This window comes from Miscanthus floridulus, chromosome 1 (assembly GCF_019320115.1).
Source record: "Miscanthus floridulus cultivar M001 chromosome 1, ASM1932011v1, whole genome shotgun sequence".
NCBI classification, from domain to species: Eukaryota; Viridiplantae; Streptophyta; class Magnoliopsida; order Poales; family Poaceae; genus Miscanthus; species Miscanthus floridulus.
The window spans coordinates 31232029-31254832 of NC_089580.1; the positions used below are offsets into that span (position 1 = coordinate 31232029).

At 44.2% G+C, this 22804-nt stretch overlaps 4 protein-coding genes across 5 annotated transcripts; 2 read left to right on the forward strand and 2 right to left on the reverse strand.

The window, feature by feature from the left end:
* Positions 1-302: 302 nt before the first annotated feature.
* On the forward strand, positions 303-4693 carry LOC136453969 (uncharacterized). Its single transcript, XM_066454528.1, has 4 exons — positions 303-350; positions 3493-3639; positions 4067-4344; positions 4477-4693. The coding sequence occupies exons 1-4, from the start codon at positions 303-305 to the stop codon at positions 4691-4693; spliced, it is 690 nt and encodes a 229-aa protein (XP_066310625.1).
* Positions 4694-6122: 1429 nt separating this feature from the next.
* On the forward strand, positions 6123-9685 carry LOC136477576 (uncharacterized). Its single transcript, XM_066475780.1, has 6 exons — positions 6123-6433; positions 7278-7381; positions 8007-8117; positions 8189-8339; positions 8894-9171; positions 9312-9685. Exons 1-6 carry the CDS (start codon positions 6149-6151, stop codon positions 9526-9528), a joined length of 1146 nt encoding a protein of 381 aa, XP_066331877.1. The 5' UTR covers positions 6123-6148; the 3' UTR covers positions 9529-9685.
* Positions 9686-11286: 1601 nt separating this feature from the next.
* Positions 11287-18734, reverse strand: LOC136473059 (protein FAR1-RELATED SEQUENCE 4-like). 2 transcript variants are annotated; one of them, XM_066470785.1, is made up of 8 exons: positions 17478-18733; positions 16691-16768; positions 15175-15240; positions 12490-14539; positions 12291-12415; positions 12135-12206; positions 11975-12049; positions 11287-11717 (listed from the first exon to the last, which is right to left on the reverse strand). In XM_066470785.1, exons 1-8 carry the CDS (start codon positions 18513-18515, stop codon positions 11607-11609), a joined length of 3615 nt encoding a protein of 1204 aa, XP_066326882.1. In that variant the 5' UTR covers positions 18516-18733; the 3' UTR covers positions 11287-11606. The 2 variants fall into 2 exon arrangements, with proteins under 2 accessions (XP_066326882.1, XP_066326936.1); XM_066470839.1 differs by lacking the exon at positions 16691-16768 and having other exon boundaries at positions 17478-18734.
* Positions 18735-21367: 2633 nt separating this feature from the next.
* Positions 21368-22508, reverse strand: LOC136477585 (photosystem I reaction center subunit III, chloroplastic). Its single transcript, XM_066475792.1, has 2 exons — positions 21677-22508; positions 21368-21561 (listed from the first exon to the last, which is right to left on the reverse strand). Exon 1 carries the CDS (start codon positions 22413-22415, stop codon positions 21717-21719), a length of 699 nt encoding a protein of 232 aa, XP_066331889.1. The 5' UTR covers positions 22416-22508; the 3' UTR covers positions 21368-21561; positions 21677-21716.
* Positions 22509-22804: the final 296 nt, after the last annotated feature.

Here is a 22804-nt window from a genome sequence, read left to right on the forward strand (position 1 = left end):
GATTATGATCGGCTTCACGCTTTTGCAAAACATGAGGCCAAGGCAAAAAGGGAAGTCACTTCAAACGAAAAGATTATTTGCTAGCTTCTCCTATTATAAACTAAGAGCCAGGGAACACTTCATTCACAATATCTTTAGCCTGGGAAGCAAGGGCTATGGAGTTGGCAGTGTTGAAGAAGTCTTTGACCAGATGCTCATGGTCCTTAGGATGGTCAGTGGCTAGAAAACCATAGGGAAGAAGTCGAAGCTTATGACCAGAGCGGGTTTACGCAACGGCTAATGGCCAATGCCATGGTAGCGCCATGACGAACACCGTGAAGGGCAACTTCTCTGATGCAGTTTGGGACATTGTATAGGTGAACCACCGGCACAGCGCTCCTGGCATTGGCAAATCCTACCGCATACTCTACAGCTGATCGAAGGCTTTCCAACTGGGCCAATAGGTCTGAAAGGATTCAAAGAAGGAATAATCAAGATCTTGAAGACAAAACTAAAAGAACAGAGAATTATGGTGGATATCTCACCCATGATTCTGGCCTTGGCCTCAGCCAGCCTCACTTGAGTGGAGTTGGCCATATGTTCCGAGATGGTGAGAGCATCCTGCAGCGCATTCAGATGAAAGTCCATCCACCCAAAATCACGGGTTGCATTCTCCTAGTGACGAAGATGCTGGCGTGGTGGCACAGACTCATCAAGGGCCTCTTCAGCAGACCTCTTGCCGTTCTCCATGTCTTCGAGCCTATTAGAAAGCAAATCGCACCAAAGACACAGAAGGTTTGGGACGAAGCAGGTTGTTTTCAATCCACAACCATGGCCCACGTATATAGCCTGGGAGATGAAAAGATAGACTTCGTCGGGGTTATGGAATTGAAGTCAGTTATGGAAAAGGATCGACACTCCGAAAATTTAGGGAACGGTTCATGGAAGCTCAACGGATTCAGACTTATTGCTTCCCATAATTACAGATACCATGGGATTAGTACAAAATGTTTACATTAATCGACGTTCGACCCACTAGGACTTCGTTGGATTGAAGGGGGTCCGGATCCCCACAAGACCAAAGAGCATCATGGACCAAGTCATATTAGCCCAATGATGGAAGTAGCATCAGGGGAGAAAGGAGACCAGCCTGCTAAGAGGATGCCCATATATCCCACCGATTTCTCAGCATGTGCATTTGATAGAGCCAACAAGCGGAATGTGTCTACACATTTGAACCCTTGCAAACACTAGAACAGCTCTACGCTGATGGTGAGAAGACTCAGGTGATATCATAAGAATTCTTCTAACCACAGCAGCTCATCCTCTTGCTCGACAAGGCATTGAAATGAAAGACACAATCGCCCTATGCACAAGAATTTTTCTAACCACTCAAGACCCTCATAGTAAGGGATTAGACCATGGAGGGTCTAGCAAATCCAAGGGCACTTGAGGAGGCAAGCAGAAGAAAAACATAACTGAGGTGTTGGGTTATTCTCGCCAGAGTCAGATAGGCATTTATAGTCGGTCTGGAAGAATGAATCCAAGTGCCCGTGAAGCAATAGTGCTCTTGTGAAGCTTTAAAGTGTGGGCTCATAAGCAGGCGAGGATGTTGGTGGAGGTGATAGATAATAGGCCCCAGATCAAGGTTCTCTACCCGTGACTACGGACCCATCGAAGGTACAGACGTGGTAATTTTAGAATAAAATTAGTTTTATCCTAAAATTGGGGGGGCATGTGTTTACACCAAAATTTAGTAGAGAGAACGCGGAAAAGCTTCTAAGATTGTATCATCAAGGAATCGATCAGATGAGAATCGATATTGGCTGGTTTTGATGCAGTGTCGGAATCGACTATTTTATAGACAACGTCAATGAACTACGTATGGATAGCGTCAGGAAAAAATATGTCAGACTCTAAAAAAGGAAAAGATTATGGTCTAAGTTATCTTAAGTTAGGAATGTTTTCTTTTGTTTCAAGAATCATAATAAGTCGTATTTGAGTAGGATTCATGTTTAGGTTCTGGGTATAAATATTAGATCTCGGCTATTGTAAAGAAAAACACAATCAATCAATACAATTACTTTTCTGACTTCACGTCAACCCTTTGGAGTAGGAGTACTGTATATCTCGACGAGTTCTTCAACAAGCAGGGCTGCATCGACCTATCGACCTCCGACTTGTCTGAGTACCGTCATGACTTGTATCATACTTGTAAAGCTGCATCAGCCGATTGATCTTTTACAGGTATAATATAAGTTAGTTATCGATCTGTATCATTGTTTGTAAGGCTGCATCAACTGATTGATCTCTTACAAATCATAATATAGATCAAAGTTATCGGTCTTGTGTTAAACAACTTGTTGTTTAATACAATATCACTGGTTATCGAATCTACTAAGATTAGTAAGATTTTCTTTGCAGTTTTTGGCTGATACACCAGTTATTGATCTTGTTATAATTAATGTTCCATTAATTATAACAAATCACCTGATTGAGATAGAGATAGATCGACATCATATCATCACAATTGGTCGTCTTCTAGTCTGATCACGCTTTAAATCTCATAATTGATGGCTTAATTCTGCTAGATCGGCTGTTTTATTTCTATTGCAATCAAACATAGTATGCATCCAAAGACATGTTTCAATCTTGGATAAACTCACTAGTTAATGAGATTTAATCTAATGGCACTACCATAGCTTCATCGATCCGGTCGAACCTCACTGGTAAGACTTTGGATTAGAGATTATTGATTAGTGGTTTTGTTCATGATCGAGATATGTACTCTATTTGTTTGTTATGTATGCATCGGCTATTTTAGCCGATTCACCCGTACTTTCACACATATAGCATGTTTTTCATGAACCTGTCGATATATAGATGGTTTTATAGATTCTTTGGTTTTAGCTTGTTATCATCATCATAGCTGTATCGATCCGGTCGAACCTCATTGTTGATGGTAACAGATTAGATCCAGAGCGTTTATAGATTTATTTGTACTAGACAGTCAATTTATTCGCATGTTATATATCTTCTCGTTAAACTTATCGGCTCAATGCTTTACACTGGTTATATCCATCTAGCTGATGATGTTTCTATATATTACTTATATCTGGGTGTATTGTACTTGTTATCGTAAACCAATCATGACCCACGAGCATCACAGTCCCTAAACAGTTGATTTCTTCTCGTATCGGTTATTTAGTCGATTCCCTTGTTTGCTTGCTCCCGAAGCAGCATACTTGGAACTGCCTGGGCAAAACCAGCATGTTCCATCCTAAATTACTGATAAGCTTTCTCTCCTTGTCAATTGCAGGTCAAATTGACTGGCACGCCTTCGAGATTTTTAGGATCAAGCCAATCAGATTTTTGGGTTGACTCCGCCCAGATCGTTCCGGCTTGCAGTGTGTCAGACGCATCGCCATATTTTTGCGCCAACACACAGAAATTAGCATGACCCTTGTATCTTGTCACTGTGGTCATTCTCATATTTGTACCCCTTGCGGTCAGAAGCAAATCAAGGACAAGCTAAATGTTACCACTCCAGAAGGAAACTTTCTTTGGTCACTCCACGTGGAATTGTCACCCTTTCTTATCGCAAAATTTCAGTTGTCCAAAAAGAGATATGTTTATATCGCTGCAGACTCCATCATAATGGTACCAGACATCCACTCGATCTATTTACTCAAACCTCACTGAACTCTTTTGGTCTCCACCTTTCTCTTTCAAACAAAGCACCCCTGCATGTGAACACTAACTCCAGGTAATTTAAAGGAAATTACTGAGATGCATAATTAAGAGTTTGTGCCAAAAAAATGGTTCACTGGCATGAGTGACACTGTCAGATGATCAAACATTTTCAATCATAGCTTTAAAACGATATGTGAAGCAGTTGAAAATCTTCATTGCGACAGAAGTTAGACATAACTTGGCATAAGTTTTAGAGAATCAAGGTATTGATATTCAATTCATGCACTCGACAGCAAAACTCCAACGATATGTTGGGACTTGGAAGTGTAGAAAAAGTGTGCAAAACTAAGCATTTTATCATCTGTTGTGAGACGTTGGTTTTCCCCGCCCACAGGGTAAAGTCGAAGATCTTGGTTGCATGGATTTAGGCAGCTATGCAATTGGCGCTGTTGAAGATTACAGTAAGCGTCTCAATGATTATATCAGTATGGATTATCTTAGTGCCATACAAAGAGCGGGAGCTGCACAAAGTTGGGTGTCTAAAGAACCTTATAACAAGGATGCATGCCTACTTGATTTTGATGTGCTCTTGATAGAGCCTCGCAAGCTGGAGAAAAACCTGGTTGTTCCCATCATGTGGTGGAATAGTGTCATTAATTTAGCCAAAGGTAAGTTAAACTCATGATTTGTATTTCACGTGTAATACGTTAATATCCAACACAGATGCACATCTTTGAAATCGTTTCAAAGTTTAGCCACTATATACTCACTACTGTCTTGGTCATGTTAAAATTCTATTTATAGGGACCAGATTAGGTTGGCCGTAACTCTGGCCTTCAATGATAAGTACATGAAGCTCCCATCAAACTGGAAGCGCACAGATGATAACGCTGATATCATCAACTTTGATGGATGCAAGAATGTTTGTTCTGAGGATGGACTTCAGCATGAGCAATCAGGCTATGGTTCAACCTGGCAGCGATACCTTAATCAGAAATCTGGAGCCATACTGAACGCCTAAATTCACCGTACACAAATTTTCCGTTGTCATCGAGTGGAAGCCCTTTTTTCGATTCTATTTTCAATCCCTTTCTAGTCTTTATGTTTAACTTTCTGAAGTGCATAAGGATTCCTAATAAATAGCAAAAAGGGAATGAGCCAACCTTGTAGCCAAACAATTGTGAGTACTGTGCCTTACGTTCTTTGGCTTGACCGAAGCAAAAGATTTCACTTTAAAGTTAATTTTAAGACTAGATAATTGTTCAAAGGTGCAAAGAAGTAATTTCATATTCCTTGCTCGATCAAAATCATGGTCCATAAAAATATACAGTATCATGAGCGTAGTGTAAGATAGACACGTCGTCTAATACTAGATGAGACACTACCCCTTTCGCTTGACTATCCTCTTTGGCCCTAGCAACAATGATAGCCAACATATCCACCACAATGTTGAATAAAATTGATGATAGTGGGTCACCCTGTCATAGATCTTTCTTGGTCTGAAAATAAGAACCGAGTTGATCATTGACTTTTATTCCTACTTTACCTCATTGGACAAATGCTTTTATACATTCACACCATATGGGGTCAAAACCTTTCATCCTTAAGGTTTGTCGTACGAACTCAAATTGTAATACCATCATCTCAAAATATAAGGCATGCGTGTATTTTAAAATTTTTAGCTTCGTTATCTTTGATCAACAACTAGACTAATAGTATGAAAAGTTTGTGCAACAAATGTAGTTGCATTGTATTTGTATTTAGAAGTACTCTCTAATGTTTAAACTTTTGCTGTCACAAATGTATGTTGTTAGAGAAGTTAGTAATTAAATTGTAATTTTGAAGAGTATACCAAGTCAACGGTATGCAGCTATGATGTGTCAAACCTCAAATTTTGGATGGGTAAGTTTCATCAATGTAAGAAACTGGATCGATTGAGTGACAAATTGATCACTTTCGTTCCCAACTGTAATCGCTTATGTTGAGGAGTCGAATGAACCTAATAGCAATTATGGTTCAAGATAGCGCAATCTTATGCACGGGACAAATTAGGGTCCGTTTGCTGCTCTGTAGGCTGCTACGGCTGCAGCTGCTGCAAATGAATACCTGCACCATATTGTTTCTTGTGCACCTGCAGCCGGCGGTTCCGAACAAGGCGTCAAGGCGTAAGGGGTTTTTTTTATACGAAGATCAGAATTTAGCAAGTTTGTATATGAGTCTAGATTGTTGCTTGTTCTCTTTTGCCATATCAGCACTCGTTAATCCTTATGCCCGGTGGGCCCTCACGGCCCAATCCCAAAGTCCATAAAATGAAAAAAAAATGCCGCGCCGGCCGTGCCACGGAACTCCCAAGCCCAAACAAAACCCCGCATCGCCTAGAAACCCACGTCGACGGCGACGACTTCTTCGACCCATTCCGCGCTATCCCCCTCCTTCCCCCCGCCTCCCGCCAGGCGCCGGATCCCCCCCCCCCCCAATGGACCCCGCACGGGAGCCGCTCGCCGGAGGCGGTGGCCTCCAGCGCCGCGCCGCGGCCGCCGCGAGGAGCGGAGGGGGGCCACAGGACCCCCTTCCGCCCGGGCAGCGCGCCATCCACGCCGACGTCGACCCGCCGCCGCGGCCGTGGCCTTGGATGCAGAAGCTGGCCATCGTCGCCATCGTCATGCTCGGGTGCCTCCAGTTCCTCCCGGCCACGCACTTCCGGGACCCCAACGACCGCCAGCGCAACTGGATTCGCATTGACGGCTCGCGGAATCCAACGGTACGGTACTGCGCGCCACGCTGTCTCACTCTCTGTGCGAGTGCTTTGTTTTCTTGAACTAGGAATCGCCGAAGCTATGTGCAGTGTATATTAATTAGATATTTGTTCACCAGAATGCTAGGCTTCCATTCCACAATATGCCTTTTGGTCTATGTAAATTTGGAAAACCTGCAAACAAAAATTTAGCACAATTGCTGTAGAATTACGACCTTTTGGACACATATAACATTGTTTGCCGCAAAACTAGAACTATCTGTTGCAAAACTAGAGCTTTTTTTCAGTCAAAAGTGAAAAGTTTAGTTCTACAGCGCACAATGTCAGGAAAGTACTCCGTATTAGAAGGGCAGGCCTGGTGCAGTGGTGAGAGCTGTCTCACCGAGTCACCAGGTCGTGGGTTCGAAGCAGTCTCTCCGCAGATTTTGCGGGGGAAAGGCTTGTCTCGGTTTATCCCTTCCCCAGACCCCACTCATGTGGGAGCCTCCGGCGCTGGGTCTGCCCATGTTTCCAAAATCTGTAGCTCTCTGTGGTGCTTATGTGAAAATAGTTGTAAGTGAAATTTACTTGCATGTTCTCAAAGTTTGGACACTGAAGATGACATCTGGAAACAAAATAGCAACTTCGTTGTTAGTATTGGATCATTGAGGGTCTACAATCATGAATGTTTTGGTGTTAGGTTGCAATTCTGTATTGGGTTCTCTTTTCTACATGGCATGGCTTTGCGGTGACTGTAATTTCACTTGGTGTTTGGCATGCATGTTAGTCTGGGTTGATATGGGCTTTTGAAAAAGAGCTGAATTGACATTAGAAAAAAAAATTTCTTAACGAACTACTGATTCTCCTGCAGGATTCTTTAAATTATGTTGGAAGTGTAGATGTCTTCTCTTGGATAAGCTGTCTGGATCTTCGCACTCTCGCTGTGCTGACAAATTCCACTCTGTCCAGCTCAAGGTTCTGTATCTTGTGTATTTCAGTAAGAAATGTGATCTTAGGACAATAAGATTTGATTATAGAAAATCTTATCAGTTAATGTACAATCAGCTTATAGGTTATCATGTGCAGGCCACTAGGGCCAATGAGATGGAGCAGCCATGGGCCATGCACAGCAGCATAGTTATTTGCAAACTACTAGCAATGCCACGGTCTGTTCATGCGCTTCTGGTGTTCATGGTTGCCCTAGGATTAGATATGATATTCATAAATAAGATTAGATTGAGTTGGTTCCTTGATTCTAGAGATTGGTCTGTCAAGAGTCAAATCACCCCAGACATAAGGATAGGATTATATCTCTTTTGGTTAAAAAAGAACTAGATCAAGAGTTCCTAATTCCTATCTCCGTCCTATGCCATTGTGGTGTGGCTGTCGGGCTTCGGCATGGTTGCGCTGCTTGAATTCATGGACATCTGAAGTATGCTCATGACAGAGATAATAATTTTTTTTTTCTGCATGCCTATTTCAACTTTCCATGTCATGTTGGATAGTTTTTCATCTATGTTGTGCCAGTAATGATATAGAACTAAAATTCGATGAATAAATTATGTCACCAGCATAACTTTTTTTCCTCTTTGTTTGGCAGTGATCCACAAAATATATCTTTCCATTTCTTAATACCTGAAGGAGGCAACGATAAATCATCCTACCACAAGCTAAAAGTCTTGCTACCTGATTCAGATCTCACTGTTACTAGGTGAGCACACAAATTAGCATGACCTTTGTATCTTGTCATTGTGGCCATTCTCATATTTGTGCCCCTTGCAGTCAGAAGCAAATCAAGGACAAGCTAAATGTTGCCACTCCAGAAGGAAACTTTCTTTGGTTATTCCACATGGAATTGTCACCCTTTCTTATTGCAAAATCTCAGTTGTCCAAAAAGAGATATGTTTATATCGCTGCAGACTCCATCATAAAGGTACCAGGCATCCACTCTATCTATTTACTCAAACCTATCACTGAAATCTTTTGGTCTCCACCTCTCTTTCAAACAAAGAAGGGCAGGCCTGGTGCAGTGGTGAGAGCTGTCTCACTGAGTCACCAGGTCGCGGGTTCGAAGCAGCCTCTCCGTAGATTTTGCGGGGGGAAGGCTTGCCTCGGTTTTTCCTTTCCCCAGACCCCACTCATGTGGGAGCCTCCGGCACTGGGTCTGCCCCCTCTCTTTCAAACAAAGCACCCATGGATATGAACAGTAACTCCAGATTTTAAAAGAAACTACTGAGATGCATAATCAAGAGTTTCTGGCAAATAATGGTTCTCACTGGCATTAGTGGTACTGTCAGATGATCAAACATTTTCAATCATAGCTTTAAAACAATAAGCGAAGCTGTTGAAAACCTTCAATTGATGCACTCAAAAGCAAAACTCCAACGACATGTTAGAACTTGGAAGTGAAAAAGTGTGCAAAACTAAGCATTTTATCAACAGTTTTGGATTACCTGCTGTGAAATGTCGATTTTTCCCCGTGCACAGGGTAAAGTAGAAGATCTTGGTCGCATGGATTTAGGCAGTTATGCCATCGGCGCTGGCGTAGATTGCAGCAAGCGTCTCAATGATTATATCAGCATGGATGTTCTTAGTGCCATACAAAGAGCAGGAGCTGCACAAAGTTGGGTGCCTAAAGAACCTTATAACAAGGATGCATGCCTACTTGATTTTGACGTGCTCTTGATAGAGCCTCGCAAGCTGGAGAAAAACCTGGTTGCTTCCATCACGTGGTGGGTTCATGCCATTAATTTAGCCAATAAAAGGTAAGTTAAACTCATGATTTCTATTTCAGGTGTAATACGCTAATATCCAACACAAATGCACATATTTGAATCATGTCAAAGTTTAGCCACTATATACTCACAACTGTCTTGGTCATGTTAAAATTCTATTCTATTTACAGGGACCAGATTTTGTTGGCCATAACTCTGGCCTTCAATGATAAGTACATGAAGCTCCCTTCAAACTGGAAGCGCACAGATGGTGACACTGATATCCTCAACTTTGATGGACCCAAGAATGTTTGTTCTGAAGATGGACGTCAGCATGAGCAATCAGGCTACGGTGCAAACTGGCAGCAATACCTAAACCAGAAATTTGAAGCCATACTGAACACCTAAATAATAGCCTACCCCAACTTGTTTGAGACTTAAAGACTTTGTTGTTGTTGTTGTTGTACTGAACACCTAAATAACGGCAGTTCACCTTACACAAATTTTCCGTTGTCATCGAGTGGAAGCTGACTTGAGACATTGATATTAACCTGTAAACCCTACATAGAATGCATATTTACTCCAAATACTGTATTTCCGCGTAGCGGAAGCATGCTTTCACTTCCGCATAACATTGAGGATACTAGCAGTAGCAGAGAAACGATTTTTGATCCACTTCGAAATTTGGCTTTTAGTCTCGGTATTTTTCGCGTCCGGGACTAGAGAAACCTTTAGTTTCGGTTGGTAGCTCCAATCGGAACTAAAGGTTCCTGTCCAACGGCTACTGCGGCAGGCGTTTGCTGCAGGGGATCTTTAGTCCCGGTTGGAGCTACTAATCGGGACTAAAAGTTAATTTTTACTCCCGGTTGGTCCCTCCAATCGGGAGTAAGTCTACTCCCGGCTGGAGGCTCCGTCCGGGACTAGAAAGTGACATTTAGTCCTGGTTGCTGTTTCCAATCGGGACTAAAGGTCCCCTCCTATATAAAGAACCGTCCTGTCCGCTGAGCACGGGTGTCTTCTCCGTCTACATAGGTGATGAACTTGTGCAGCTTTTCATCTTCTCTCCCGTTATCATCTGCTAATCTCTAGTTTTTCCCATCTGTATATATCTAAAATATACTTTTGGTCTTGTAGAAGCTGTGATCTTGTGGATGTGGAATCGGAAGCCACAACCGAGGCAAATCAATCAGCCAGGTGAAGATTCATCCATCTTGTGGTGGTGATTCATGCAGATCTAGTCTGTGCGGAAGAAGGTTCAGGCACAGCAACCCCTGCAGCCGCCAGAGAAGACATTTCCATTTTTCCCTTTCCATTGATTTTTGTAAGAATAAATTCATGCAGAGATGCGGTGAATCCATCTGGTTCTTGCTAGTTAGTGCTTCCTTTCTTTAGTATATATGAATAAATCATTGCAGGTGCTTCGTTTCTTTAATCTAGACAAGATTGCTATCGAATAGACAATTTTTTTGTTAACTAATATATAGGAAATCTTTAGATTTGGCATGTGGTGTTAGAATTTTTTTGTTGTTGACAAAATTAACTCATACGGTACATTTGTATTCCAAGCTATTTTAGTTTATTATATTACTAATTTCATCTTTCTTTTGAACATTTGCATGTGTTATTTTGACTATCTGATCATGAAGAATGGAAGGCAAGGACTGTCTCGTCATGAAGAATGGAAGGCCGGCTGTTGATTTTGTAGTGACTGGCTATTCATTTTGTAAAAGCTAAAAACTGATAGTATATTGCTCTAGTGTTACTGTTTTAGTAAACATTATTAAGCTTCTCGTGTGCTTGTGATGATTATTCAAATATTTCCTAGTGAGAATGTATACGGGACATTTTGACTAATATGCGGCTGCAATCCAAATAACTACCACAACTTTTTATCTAACATTTATAACAATAAACCAAACAACAACCATATTATAACAAAAAAACAAAAAAACAGCTACCATATTATAACATTTATAACAAAAAAAAAACTAACAACAAAGAAAACCTTTAGTCTCGGTTGATAATACCAACCGGGACTAAAGGTGGACCTTTAATCCCGGATGAAAAACCGGGACTAAAGAAGAAGCCCTTTAGTCCTGAATTTGTGCTCCCGGTTAGAAAACCGGGACTGAAGAGGTTTCCCAACCGAAAATACAGCTTGTTTTTGTGAGAATTTTGGGTGTGCAGCTGACACCGGAAACTTTCCCTTATTCCAGTTCAGTTTAGTTTTTTTTTCCCTACAGGTGGCTTAATTACAACGCCCATATGGGCAGATATTGTATGATAATTGTGCCGAACCATGCCATCTTGCCAACGCCCACTGGATCCAACAGTCCCCATTCCTGGTTGGCTTTGACAAGTGCGTTTGAATTGCGTACAGCTAAAAAAAAATCCATTCCAATGTTTCTACATCATTGATCATTACATAATTTATTTACATCTACATGACTACATTGCAACTTCCCCCATACATCACACATTGTACGTCACAGGAAATCCCAGACAGGAATGGTGTACTGGCCTTGATCCGTGGTCTGGTGGCCCAGTTGAGGATTGCTGCTAAGAAACTGGAGTGATTGAATGTCTGGAGGTGGAGCCTGCAGTAAGAAAGATTTGACTTGTCAGAAAATCCAGTAGCGCAATCCACTTGTTACAAGTTACAACTGGTATTTAATAAGTTCATGCGACATTTTACTGATCTCAGCGATTTAAGTGACATCGAAATGCAAGTTTCCCTATATACAAACTTGTTCTGAAGGGGAATGTGCGGCGGCATTATCAATGCCGAGAAATATGTTAACTAGCAGAATTATAGGGCTCTCAGAGACATGGAGTAGCATCCAACAGGAATTACCTGTGTAATTGGAGGACCACTATGAAAGGGTGGTGGTTGTAAATGAGGCTGCTGAAGATGTGTTGATTCTTGAATCTAACGACATGTTAAATTGCAGCCCGTGAGGGAAAAAAGTATATAATTCTATTTTACTTCAACAAGTCATGATTTTCCAAGTTACCTGCCCAAATGGTGACATGCCTGGGAATCCTTGTAGAGAACCAAGACCAAACTGCTGTGCAACATAAGGGGCCTATATTTGCACAGGTATAATATACATCACGTCTGTTCCTCGATACATATGGGGAAAAAAAAGCAGAAAGGATACCAAATTTACCTGCATCATATGGCTTGGTGCAAGAAACTGATTTGTTGGAGTTCTTAAATGATTTTGGATATCATTTGACACTGCAGGAGGATCAACCCTGAGTGGAATTTCAATCTCCTCAGGTTCCAGCAGACCTGCAACAGGTTAATCCGATAAAGTACTGATCATATAAAATCAAATACCGGAGCAGTGCAGGTGATGAACAAACCTTGTCTACCCTTTTTCTTTTTGTTTGGATCAAGAGGACTTTGTTGCTGACGGCGCACCTCTGTATTTTTAATTTTCTTACCAGTTGCTCTGCGATGTTCACTGCTGCTGACCTCACTATTAAGCAGATTTGGCTGATTGCCTTTCAGGACAGCACTTAAGGAAGATTTATCATGCAACTTTGCTTGCAAAAGTACCTCCACTTGTTCAACAAGCTGTTCATATTGGCTCTCCAGGAATGCATAAGCTTCAACGCTTTCTGAAGCTTTTGCTGCAATTTTATACAAATTCCGGTATAATGTGTTGTACCGTTTTGACAATGAAAACTTGGGACCTTCATCTATGGCGGCAAAACCATAGTTCTCTGGAGATTCACTCTGAGCGTCTTTTCTCCATCTTTTCAGGATATAGTGTGGTGGAAGTTCTTTAATATTTCTGAGATCAAGAATTTTCAATACATGGCAACAAAGAAGACCCATGAATTCAAACTTCTTACAACTACAAACAACCATACATTCTGTTGAATCAAATCTAACAAATTGACCCCGAGGCCTGTCTTTGACAGTTACCTGGTACTCAGATATTGGTCCAATCTCGCCACAGCTATAGACCATGCACTTTGAGATCTGTTCATATTCCATCCTGAACATTTCAAAAAGTGTTGGAGTATATGAATTGGCAGCTTGCCAAAGCAGATGAAGTGGTGCTACTCTTTGTGCTATTTGAGCCCCAAGGTAGTCGGCTTGTTGTTCAGCTAGGCGTTTCTCCTCCAAAAACTTATCATAATTGTTGAAGAAGTTTTGAAGATCTATTTGTGGTTTAAGATCTGTCAGGATGGTATCCGTGTTATCACTCCTTAGTGTGGTTGCAATATCAGCACAGAATGTATCACATCCATATGGCAAAGCCCATCTTTCTCTATCCTCATACAATTTACAGAGCCATTCATTATCCTTTATATTGTATTTCTCTGAAAGGATTTCCCAGCTCGAATAGAAGTCATCCTCCTCACATTCATACAGCCACCTACTAAAATCTGATGCAAAAGTCTCCGAGCTTTGGAAGGTATCCCTCAATAACTCAGTAGCATTCAGATACAGATGCAGTAGTGAGAAGCGGTGGGTGGTCCCAGGCCAAGAAGAAGAAACTGCATCACTAAGTGCAGCAGACTGATCAGTCAAAACTGTTTTTGGTTGCTTTCCACTCATAGCAGATTTGAAGGTCTCAAACAACCATCTAAAGGATTGGACTGAGTCATCATAAATCAGCGCTGAACCAAATATTATCAGCTGCTTATGATGATTAACACCAGTAAATAACAGCAGAGGTCTCCCATAGTCACTTGTGCAATATCTTGTGTCAACACACACTACATCACCAAAGTAGTTATAATCCATTATTGATTTAGCATCAGCCCAGAACACGTTTGCAAACTGATCATCTTCATCTACTTGAATGGCGTAAAAGAAAGAAGGATTCTCGCCTTTCATCCTATGTAAATATTCACAGATGGCCTGGGTATCACCTAATTGCATATCTTTTGTATGTTTTGTCCTTGTGTAATTTTTATACTCATTTGGTATCAAAACAACTTTTGGTGGATCAGGAGGCTGTTGTACCTTTGCTAATAACTTTTGTGACTTCAAAATCTGAATGTCAATCAAGGGAGTTTCAAGATCATGATTATGATCAGCCACAAACTCAGTCACTACATATTTTGCACTTGCTGTGATCTTAATAGTCATGTGTGCCTGGCAACCAGTTCTTGTTTCTGGTCTTGGTTTCTTTGATTCGATAGAAGCACTTTTTGGACGAAATCCCTCCTTGGAACAAACATATGCTCGAGATTTTGTAACATTCTTTGCTGTTTTGTCCAACCAGCCTTTTCGGACACTGAACCCTGCAGTTCCAGCATAGTTGACATAGAATTCATAAGCCTTATCCTCATTCAAAAAAACCATCCCAACCTTTGGTTCTCCCCCAGGTCCAGGGACTACTTCAATTTCTGGATCTGGTTCTGCTTCCATTGTTTTGTCTTCTTTGCTCTCCGCCTGGACAAGGGGAAATCCTGAGTGTTTAATTGAATATAACATATGCAATTGAAGCTGTTCATAGGTTGTATTACTTAAAAAAATATTATTCTAGACTTTTCTGTTACTAAACAAAATTTAGACACTGCAAACTTAAGAGGCATCTCCTATGCAGCACCTGTAGATTCTCTCTAAAAAGAAAGTTACTCCCTCCATACTAAAAAATAAAGTCGTTTTGGACAGCGACACGGTCTCCAAAGCATAACTTTGACTACTTATTTTTATAAAGATATTTATCAAAAAGTGATATATGTAAATTTTTGTGAAAGTATTTTTCAAGACAAATCTATACATATGGTTTTCACATTTCCAAACTCAACAACTTAAAAGTTATTCATGATTTATATTCCCAATGTTTGACCCAAGCCTTGTCCAAAACGACTTCATTTTTTAGTATGGAGGGAGTACACAACTAATGGGATGCTTGGTTCAAGGAATTAACCCATCCTTGATGGGATGGTCCACCATAGGAACCAAGTGGTGATAGATCAATGCATGTGATTCCTTAAAGCAACCAAGTGGGTAGGTTGGAGTTAGGATACATCGCCACTTCTTCCTCAAACAAAATAAGTCTATACATCTCTACCGGATCTTACCTTCTCCATTTTGAGATTTTGCTTCTCAAGACGTTTGGAACGCCTTTCTGAAGGCAGCTGTGAAGGCTGCAGAGCACAAGAGTACGAGAACATAAGAATAACAAGATAATTGTCATATGAAAACTGTTCATTTGCAGTGAAAGTGGAAACCATAACAAATAAAAGGGAATCAAGCTAGTGCCTACCAATTAAGAGAATTTCGACCAATTCATCAGATAAAACAATAACAAAGACCTGGCAGGTTAAGTTAATAGATTAGAAATATGTGAGCCTACAGCCACAGTAGCATAACCAGTTAGAAGTAACCCTCCAGAATTCAGATTTAGTAAATTAAGCAAAGGCCCAACAAGAAGAGTTACAAGATACATACTTTTTACACACAAGAGTAAAAGCACAACCAAAAAAAACCCGAGACTGGTAGAAGCATGCAAAGGGCCATGAAGATAACACCACTTTCTGTAGAAATGAACTGGTATGCAAATGAGGTAATCAGGTAACGGTACATATTTTCTTGCCACATAACAATATACAACACAGGAGGAGGGAGTAAATAGGAAACTAGAGTTATGGTGGCAGACCCTTGAGTCTAAAGGTTTTATATTAAGCAGAACTAAAACCGAATACATGAGATGTGACTTTGGTGGAGCTACACAGGAGGAGGGAGATGTGAGTTTGGAAGGTCACGTAGTGCCTAAGAAGGATATCTTTCGTTATCTAGGATCGATGCTACAGAGGGATGGAGATATTGATGCAGACGTTAGCCATAGAATCAAAGCAGGGTGGATCAAGTGGCGACAAGCTTCTGGCATTCTTTGTAACAAGAGGGTACCACAAAAGCTAAAAGGCAAGTTTTATAGAACGGCGATTAGACCGGCTATGTTTTATGGAGCAGAATGTTGGCCTACAAAGATTCGACATGTTCAACAATTGAGTGTTGTAAAAATGCGTATGTTGTGATGGATTTGTGGTCACACAAGAATGGACCGAGTTAGGAACGATGATATACGTGACCGCTTAGGGGTGGCACCAATTGAAGAAAAGCTTGTCCAACATTGGTTGAGGTGGTTTGGCCATATCCAAAGGCGACCTCCAGAGGCACCACTGCATTGTGGAGTCCTAAGCCAAGCTAATAATGTGAGGAGAGGTAGAGATAGACCGGAATTGATATGGGGGGAGGCAATAAAAAAAGGTTTGAAAGCTTGGGATATACCTAGAGATCTATGTTTGAATAGGAGTGCTTGGAAAGCAGCTATTGAAGTGCCTGAACCGTGACTAGGGGCTCTTGGTGGGTTTCAACTCTAGCCTACCCCAACTTGTTTGGGACTGACAGGCTTTGTTGTTGTTGTTGTTGTATAACAATATACAACACGTTCGGTTATCATTATTTCCTTGAGTGAATATCATTAGGCATAGAGTTTGTGATATTCACTTTGTTTAATGGATCAATAAAGCATGTAACCAGTGTTGTAGCAACAATGCTAAGCATTCAAAATAGGCAACATGGTCAGAAAGTTACCAGCTGTTCTTCACTTGACAGAAATATACCTCCATCACCACGCTTACGCCTTTCAGCCAAAGCTTGTCTTGAAGCAATCTAGAAGGACAGGAGTACGTGACACCACATGGGAGTAAGTGCTTGTAGGGAAAAGAGTGTGCCAACTACTTTAGTATGACTCTTGAACACTTTGAAGTTTCTGATACATCTTTACATGTAAATGCTGATTATTGTCTAAAACAATTCAAGAGATACAAGAAAACTTCAGAGTCGTTTCATCCCAGTCCCTAGACATGTGGCATTCCTGACTTCCACACACTAGCCTTAAGCAGTGAAAGGAAGAAAAACCCATGCATTTCCATGGTGGCATGCCGTTGGCAAGCTTACAAATAGATAACTGTGAAGAGACACCTGACACCCCCCACCCCCACCCCACCACCACCACCACAAAAAAAAACACCAACCCACAGAAAGGAAAGAAGAAAAGAAAAATCTACATCTGAGATCATCTTGGGGGCTCCATGCTATCAGACAGTTACATATCGTCTTAAATATTGTAAAGTTATATATCATAATATGGCATATTGTTTTGCATATAAGCATATAAACCTCTGCTCTTAACACTGGAATAAGATGTTTTGTTATTTAACTTCTTTCTTTTCGATTCAAAAGATTCACAAATACCAATGAGCCAAGTATTACAATTTCATCAGTTTCCACAATGGCTGCATACATTTTACTCTACAGTATATGTTATCACAATTTATAGTATGCTCATCACAACTGATAGCAAATCTAAGCTGTTTACCTTGGTAGGCCTGCTGGAGGCAGGTCTGCTCTGCCGTTTAGAGCGGTACTTATTGAGTATCTTCTTTCTCTCCTCGTTACTGTACTGCGATGCCCTTACACCAAGCTCCCTCAAGACGCGTGCCTGCAGCGCATCGTCCTCCATAACGGCCTTCCTTGGCCTCCCTCTCCCTCTCTTTTCCTTCACTTCCACCTCGATCTCCTCTTCCACTCCTTCCTGATCCTCCCCCCCTTCACCCTCTTCGCCGTCACCATCAGAAGCAGCAGAAGCCTCTTCAGCTACCTCCTTCTCTGCCTCAAACCCAACAACAGACTCTTCACCATGCTCCACCGCAGCCTTCTTATTCCTACCCCTCCTGGAACGCTTCCCATTCTGCAGCTCTAGCCCATTCCCAGCACCACCCAACCCAACACCTTTCTCCACTTCAATCACAGGATTGCGGCTCCTTGTCTTATAAGGCTCCCTCTTCCTCTTCCCCGGAGCAGCAGCAGCAGAAGTTCCCTCCTCCACCACCTCCTCTGCCTCCTTCCCTGCATCCGAATCCTTCCCTTTACTCCTATTCGCATAATTGCCTTTCCAGCAGAGGAACCGTTGCAGGATCTTCTCGCCGTTGCCCACCGAGCGGCGGTTGGAGCCCATGCGCGCCTTGAACCCTAGCCGCTCGCCGTAGACATAATAGAACCCCTTGGCGTCGTCGACGGAGTCGAATTCCATCCCCACCGCCGGCACGGTCGCCGCGACATCCCCGGGGGCGACCTGCAGCTCGTGGCAGTGCTCCACCACCAGCTTGGTCACCTTCCACTTCCCGCCCGCCCCGTCCTTGGCCACCACCTCCATCATCGCCCTGCACCGCTCGCCCGGCTGCCCCACCGGAGAGGCCAGAGCGTCCTCCTCGTCAGCGTCGCCGGCCCGGGGCGGGGGAGGCGGGCCCGTGGCCGCCCCCGCCGAAGCGGCCTCCTGCCCATCAGCGGCGGCGGGCTGGCGGAGCGGCGGGTCGGAGCTCGCCGCCTGTGCCCGCGCGGCGGCCCGATCGACCATGCGGGGTAGGGTTTGGGCGGGATTTGAAATGGCGGGTGTTTGCGCGGCAAGCGAGGCGTGCGGAGGGGAGGGGAGGGAGGAGGTGGGCGCGGGGTTTACGTTGCGATCGGAGGTGGGAGGGGAGATCGGGTGTGGGGAGGAGGCGTCTTGCCTTGGCTGCGGCGGCCGGCGAGCGTGGGATGCGGGGGAGGGCCGGGAGTGGGGGAGTGGCCTGTGGGGATCCGATGGGCGCGCGCCAGAGCTCCGCGCACCGGAGGTCTCTCACTGTGATGTGGGCCTACGAGCGTTATGGCCCGCATGTCATGGTGAGCAGTGTCGTTGGCGTAGAAGGGCACCGATGGGGGTCGTGGCGGCCATTGGATGAGGGAAACAGTGCGGTGCCAGTGAGTGCGCGACGCGTGTGCCGTAGGCCCGTAGCGCGACGGTGCGAGCAAGCGGGGATGGAGTGTCAGGCTGTCCCCGACGTGAGAGCCACTCCGACACCCAAACCTAAAATAAATCTTAACACTAACACAGTACGTATAATCTCCAACAAAGTATCTATATGGAAAACTCATTTTAAATGTTAGAAAAGACATAACCTAAATTTGAGTATCCTCTCTCCTAAAGATCCGTTTACAAAAAGGGTTGCCTTTTTTGTCTTGTTATTGGAGAAGACCAAAATTAGATATTGAACTCTTTACCTGTAGCGCTACCCAAAGTACAAATGAGTCTTTATTTTGGATCGCGGTTGTTGGAGACAGTCTCAGTGAAAAAGAAGGTGGGGAGTCTGTTTTCACATGTGCGGTTGGTGACGTGTCAAGCTGGCGGTGGATAAGGTTATACAGCGCAGTTAGAGTGGTCAACTCACCGCTTCGCTTGGTCCACGTAGGAGGCTTATAGCGAGCTCTTGCTTGTTATGGTCCGGTTTGTTTTGCTAAAATTTGGCTGCTCATTGATGCTGATGCTGATTTGTTGCGATATAAAAATACTGTTCATTTGCTGAAAAGCGCTGCTGAAGTAGTGCTAAAAAATAGGGTGTACATGTACCGGTAATTTGATATATAGCACCCGGGCCTGCTGCGACTGTCTTCACGTGGGGCCCGCGACGCTCCATGTCTCGCGTCCGCACCGTCGCCCGTGTGCTTCGTGTCCCGCGCCCGCACCATGGCGCCCCTCTACACCCACGTACATATGGGCAGGGCCACCAGCTGCAGCAGTTGGATGCTACAGAAGGGTCCTACTATAACATATGCAACACCAAAACTTACTTTAGCAACATCTAGATGAAACACTTGCAATATACGCCCGAAACAATTGAAACACTAGCAACATACGTCTGAAACATCAGGAAAACATGCTTGTATCCATTACAAAATATATGCAACATCCAGATAAAACACTTGCAACATACGTATAAAAAACCTGAAACACTTAAAACATACGCTTGCAACATGCATGTATATGCAACATCCAGATCTACTTTCGTAACATCCAGAATAAACACTTGCAATATACATCTAAAACAGATGAAACATCTGTGACATACACTTGAAAACACCATTGCAACATGTGCAACATCACAATCTACTTTTGCAATATCGATATAAAACACTTGCAACCTATCTCTGAAACATTTGAAACACTTGAAATAGACGCTTGTAACATGTAGTTTCAACGCAAAACATCTTCCTGCTGCTTGGGAGAATGGATCCTCATCGGTGTGTGGAGTTCTGTCCCGGTTGTCGCGGGCTACAGCGAGCGAGTTCCGCCCCGGCCACGGCGAACTAGGCGGGCGCGAGATGTGCGTGGGCGGGCTCCTGGTGAGCTGCATGTGGGCGAGCTCCACACCCGGACGCAGCGAGCTAGGCAAGCGGAGGTCTCCCTCACCATGGGCAGGCGGCGCAGCGCGACCGGTGGAGCTTGTGTACGTGGCTAGCAGCGACACTCGACGCTCGTGCGGACGCGGGCGCTAGCAGAGCTCGTGCGTACGTGACTAAAGGGCGGGCAGTGCGGTGGAGCTGATGCGAATGGAGAAGATAAGATGTCACTCTCCTTTTCTTCTATTTTTTATTTTTTAAAGAAACCGTGTATGCCGATGAGAGGTGCAAGCCTGTGGACTGATCCACAGCCCAGCTAGACACGTCCGGACCGACCGACGCAGAAGGGACGGCTGTGGTGGAGCATTAGCGATATGATATGGGATGGCTAGCGCACTGATTCCTCGATACCATCATTGCGACGGGATATTCTACATCAGACTATTACTCGTATTTACGAAATGTTCTCATGAGATTCATAGAGAAATGTTGTAGTTTTTTCACATACAAGAGAGTACACCGACATTTTAGATGTTTTACCAGCTGATTTCAGTTATTCTCATTTTCAGGTGTTTCAGCTTACTCTAGTCCTTCTGTTCCAAAACGAGGCAGCGCTAGCCAAATAATTATATAAGTGATTGCCAAAGAAACAATTTTAGAGAGAATATGAAGTTAACACATTTACAGGGGAATATACGAAACGAGCCTGATTCCCCGTGTGCCTAGCTGCAAAGGTTTTTGACATTTGTATAATAGCTAATGTCTTCTTAATATGTTATTAATAATGCTGCTAGTACACGTAGCTGAATTATATGTAGTATTAGGCAGTAATCAGTAATGGAGTTGTTTTGTTTTTTAGTACTCTTTGTTTTTCTTTGCGAGTGAAGGCAGTAACTTTGAGATTGTATCCAACACCGAAATCAGCTTTGTCTAGTAATCTAACAGTTCGGTACTTCCCTCTAGTCGAGCACTTGAGCTAATTCTGTGCTTTAACTTGTGCACTAACCGGAACTTATGCCTCTGCACTGATGGTAATAATTTAACACTTGCGGCAACGCAATGCAAACTGTAATCATTGTCAAGAATTTTCGAGAAGGCGAATACACACGAGAGATAGAGGTATTGTTCAATTATACAAGGCTTCATCCAGTTTCTTTAAGTACAACAGATCACTTTCATTGCTCCTACCAGCTCCTACACCAAAAGCCATCGATCTTTCCCCGCGTACGTACTGCCCAAGTGCCCAACTGCAGAACAATCAAGAACACAAGGCACATTAATCTTCCATTATAAGTTAGTAATCAACAATAAAAAAAAAACAAAGCTGCTCAAGAGCTAGCCATGGATCGGATCCGGCCTTGCCTCGCCAGCAGCGATGTGCAAGCAGAAGCAGGTGCAGCAGTTAGTAGTAGCCGACGTCCTTGTCATCGACGACGAGGTCTCCGTTGATGAGCTCGCGGTACGCCGCGACGGGCCAGATGAACCCCCTGGGGAGGAGGCGGATGGCGAGCTCGACGTCGATGATAATCTCCCTCATGGCGGGCTTCTTCTCGCCGCTGATGGCGATGAGATAGCTCCTGCCGACCCACCCGATCCACCCGGCGATGTAGAGGAAGAGCAGGCCGGGGGTGATGAACTCGCCCCAGTGCCGCTGGTCGCCGCTGACGATGAGGTGGGGCAGTCCGTCGGCGCCGCAGAGCAGCCCGAACTTGCCGTAGTTCTCGAACCGCCGCTTCGTCTTCTCGATGGTGGCGTTGATGGCGAGCGCCGGGGCGCTGTCGGGCGCGTACTTCTTCAGCGACGCCGTGAGCTTCTTGATCGAGTTCTTCTCGCGCTTCGCGAACGCCTTGGACTCCTTGCACGGGGTCAGGCCCGCGATGTCGGCGGCCGCGGGCGGTGGGGAGGTGGCGGCCGAGGACAGCAGCACCGACGACAGCGCCAGCGCGGCCGAGAACGTCTTCACGGAGGACGCGAGCGACAGGCTGTTGGAGCTGCCGTTGCTGTCGCCGCCGGTGGTGGAGCAGGCCACGGAGAGGCGCGCGCGAGGGAGGCGCGGCTTGGCGGCGAAGGCGGCCGTGGAAGAGGCGGCGAGGGCGGCCATCTCTGCTTCTGCTTCTGCTGCTGCTGCTGCGTCCGGCGTGGAGTTGGAGCTGGGGAGAAAGAGACGAGCTTATTGGCAGGATGTGCGGGGTGGAGCTTTGGGATCAGGAAGAAACGCGCTCGGGATAAGGAGGCGCGGCGCGAGTGGGTGAGACGGGGATAAGGGGGAGTGAGCTGGGCGCCGCGGATTGGCGCCGGGGCATCCGGCGTGGCCGCGTCGGCGCGGGCGCTCGGATTTTGTGGGGTCGCCGCCTGCTTTTGGGCTTGTGGCTGCGGCGGGGATTTGATTCCGGGGTTGGGTCGTGTGCTTTCCATCCGCTATATGGATGCTAAAGAAAAGTAAAGCTTGATTTTCAAGTTAGACCATCGACCTGTTCGTTTGAGCTTGTT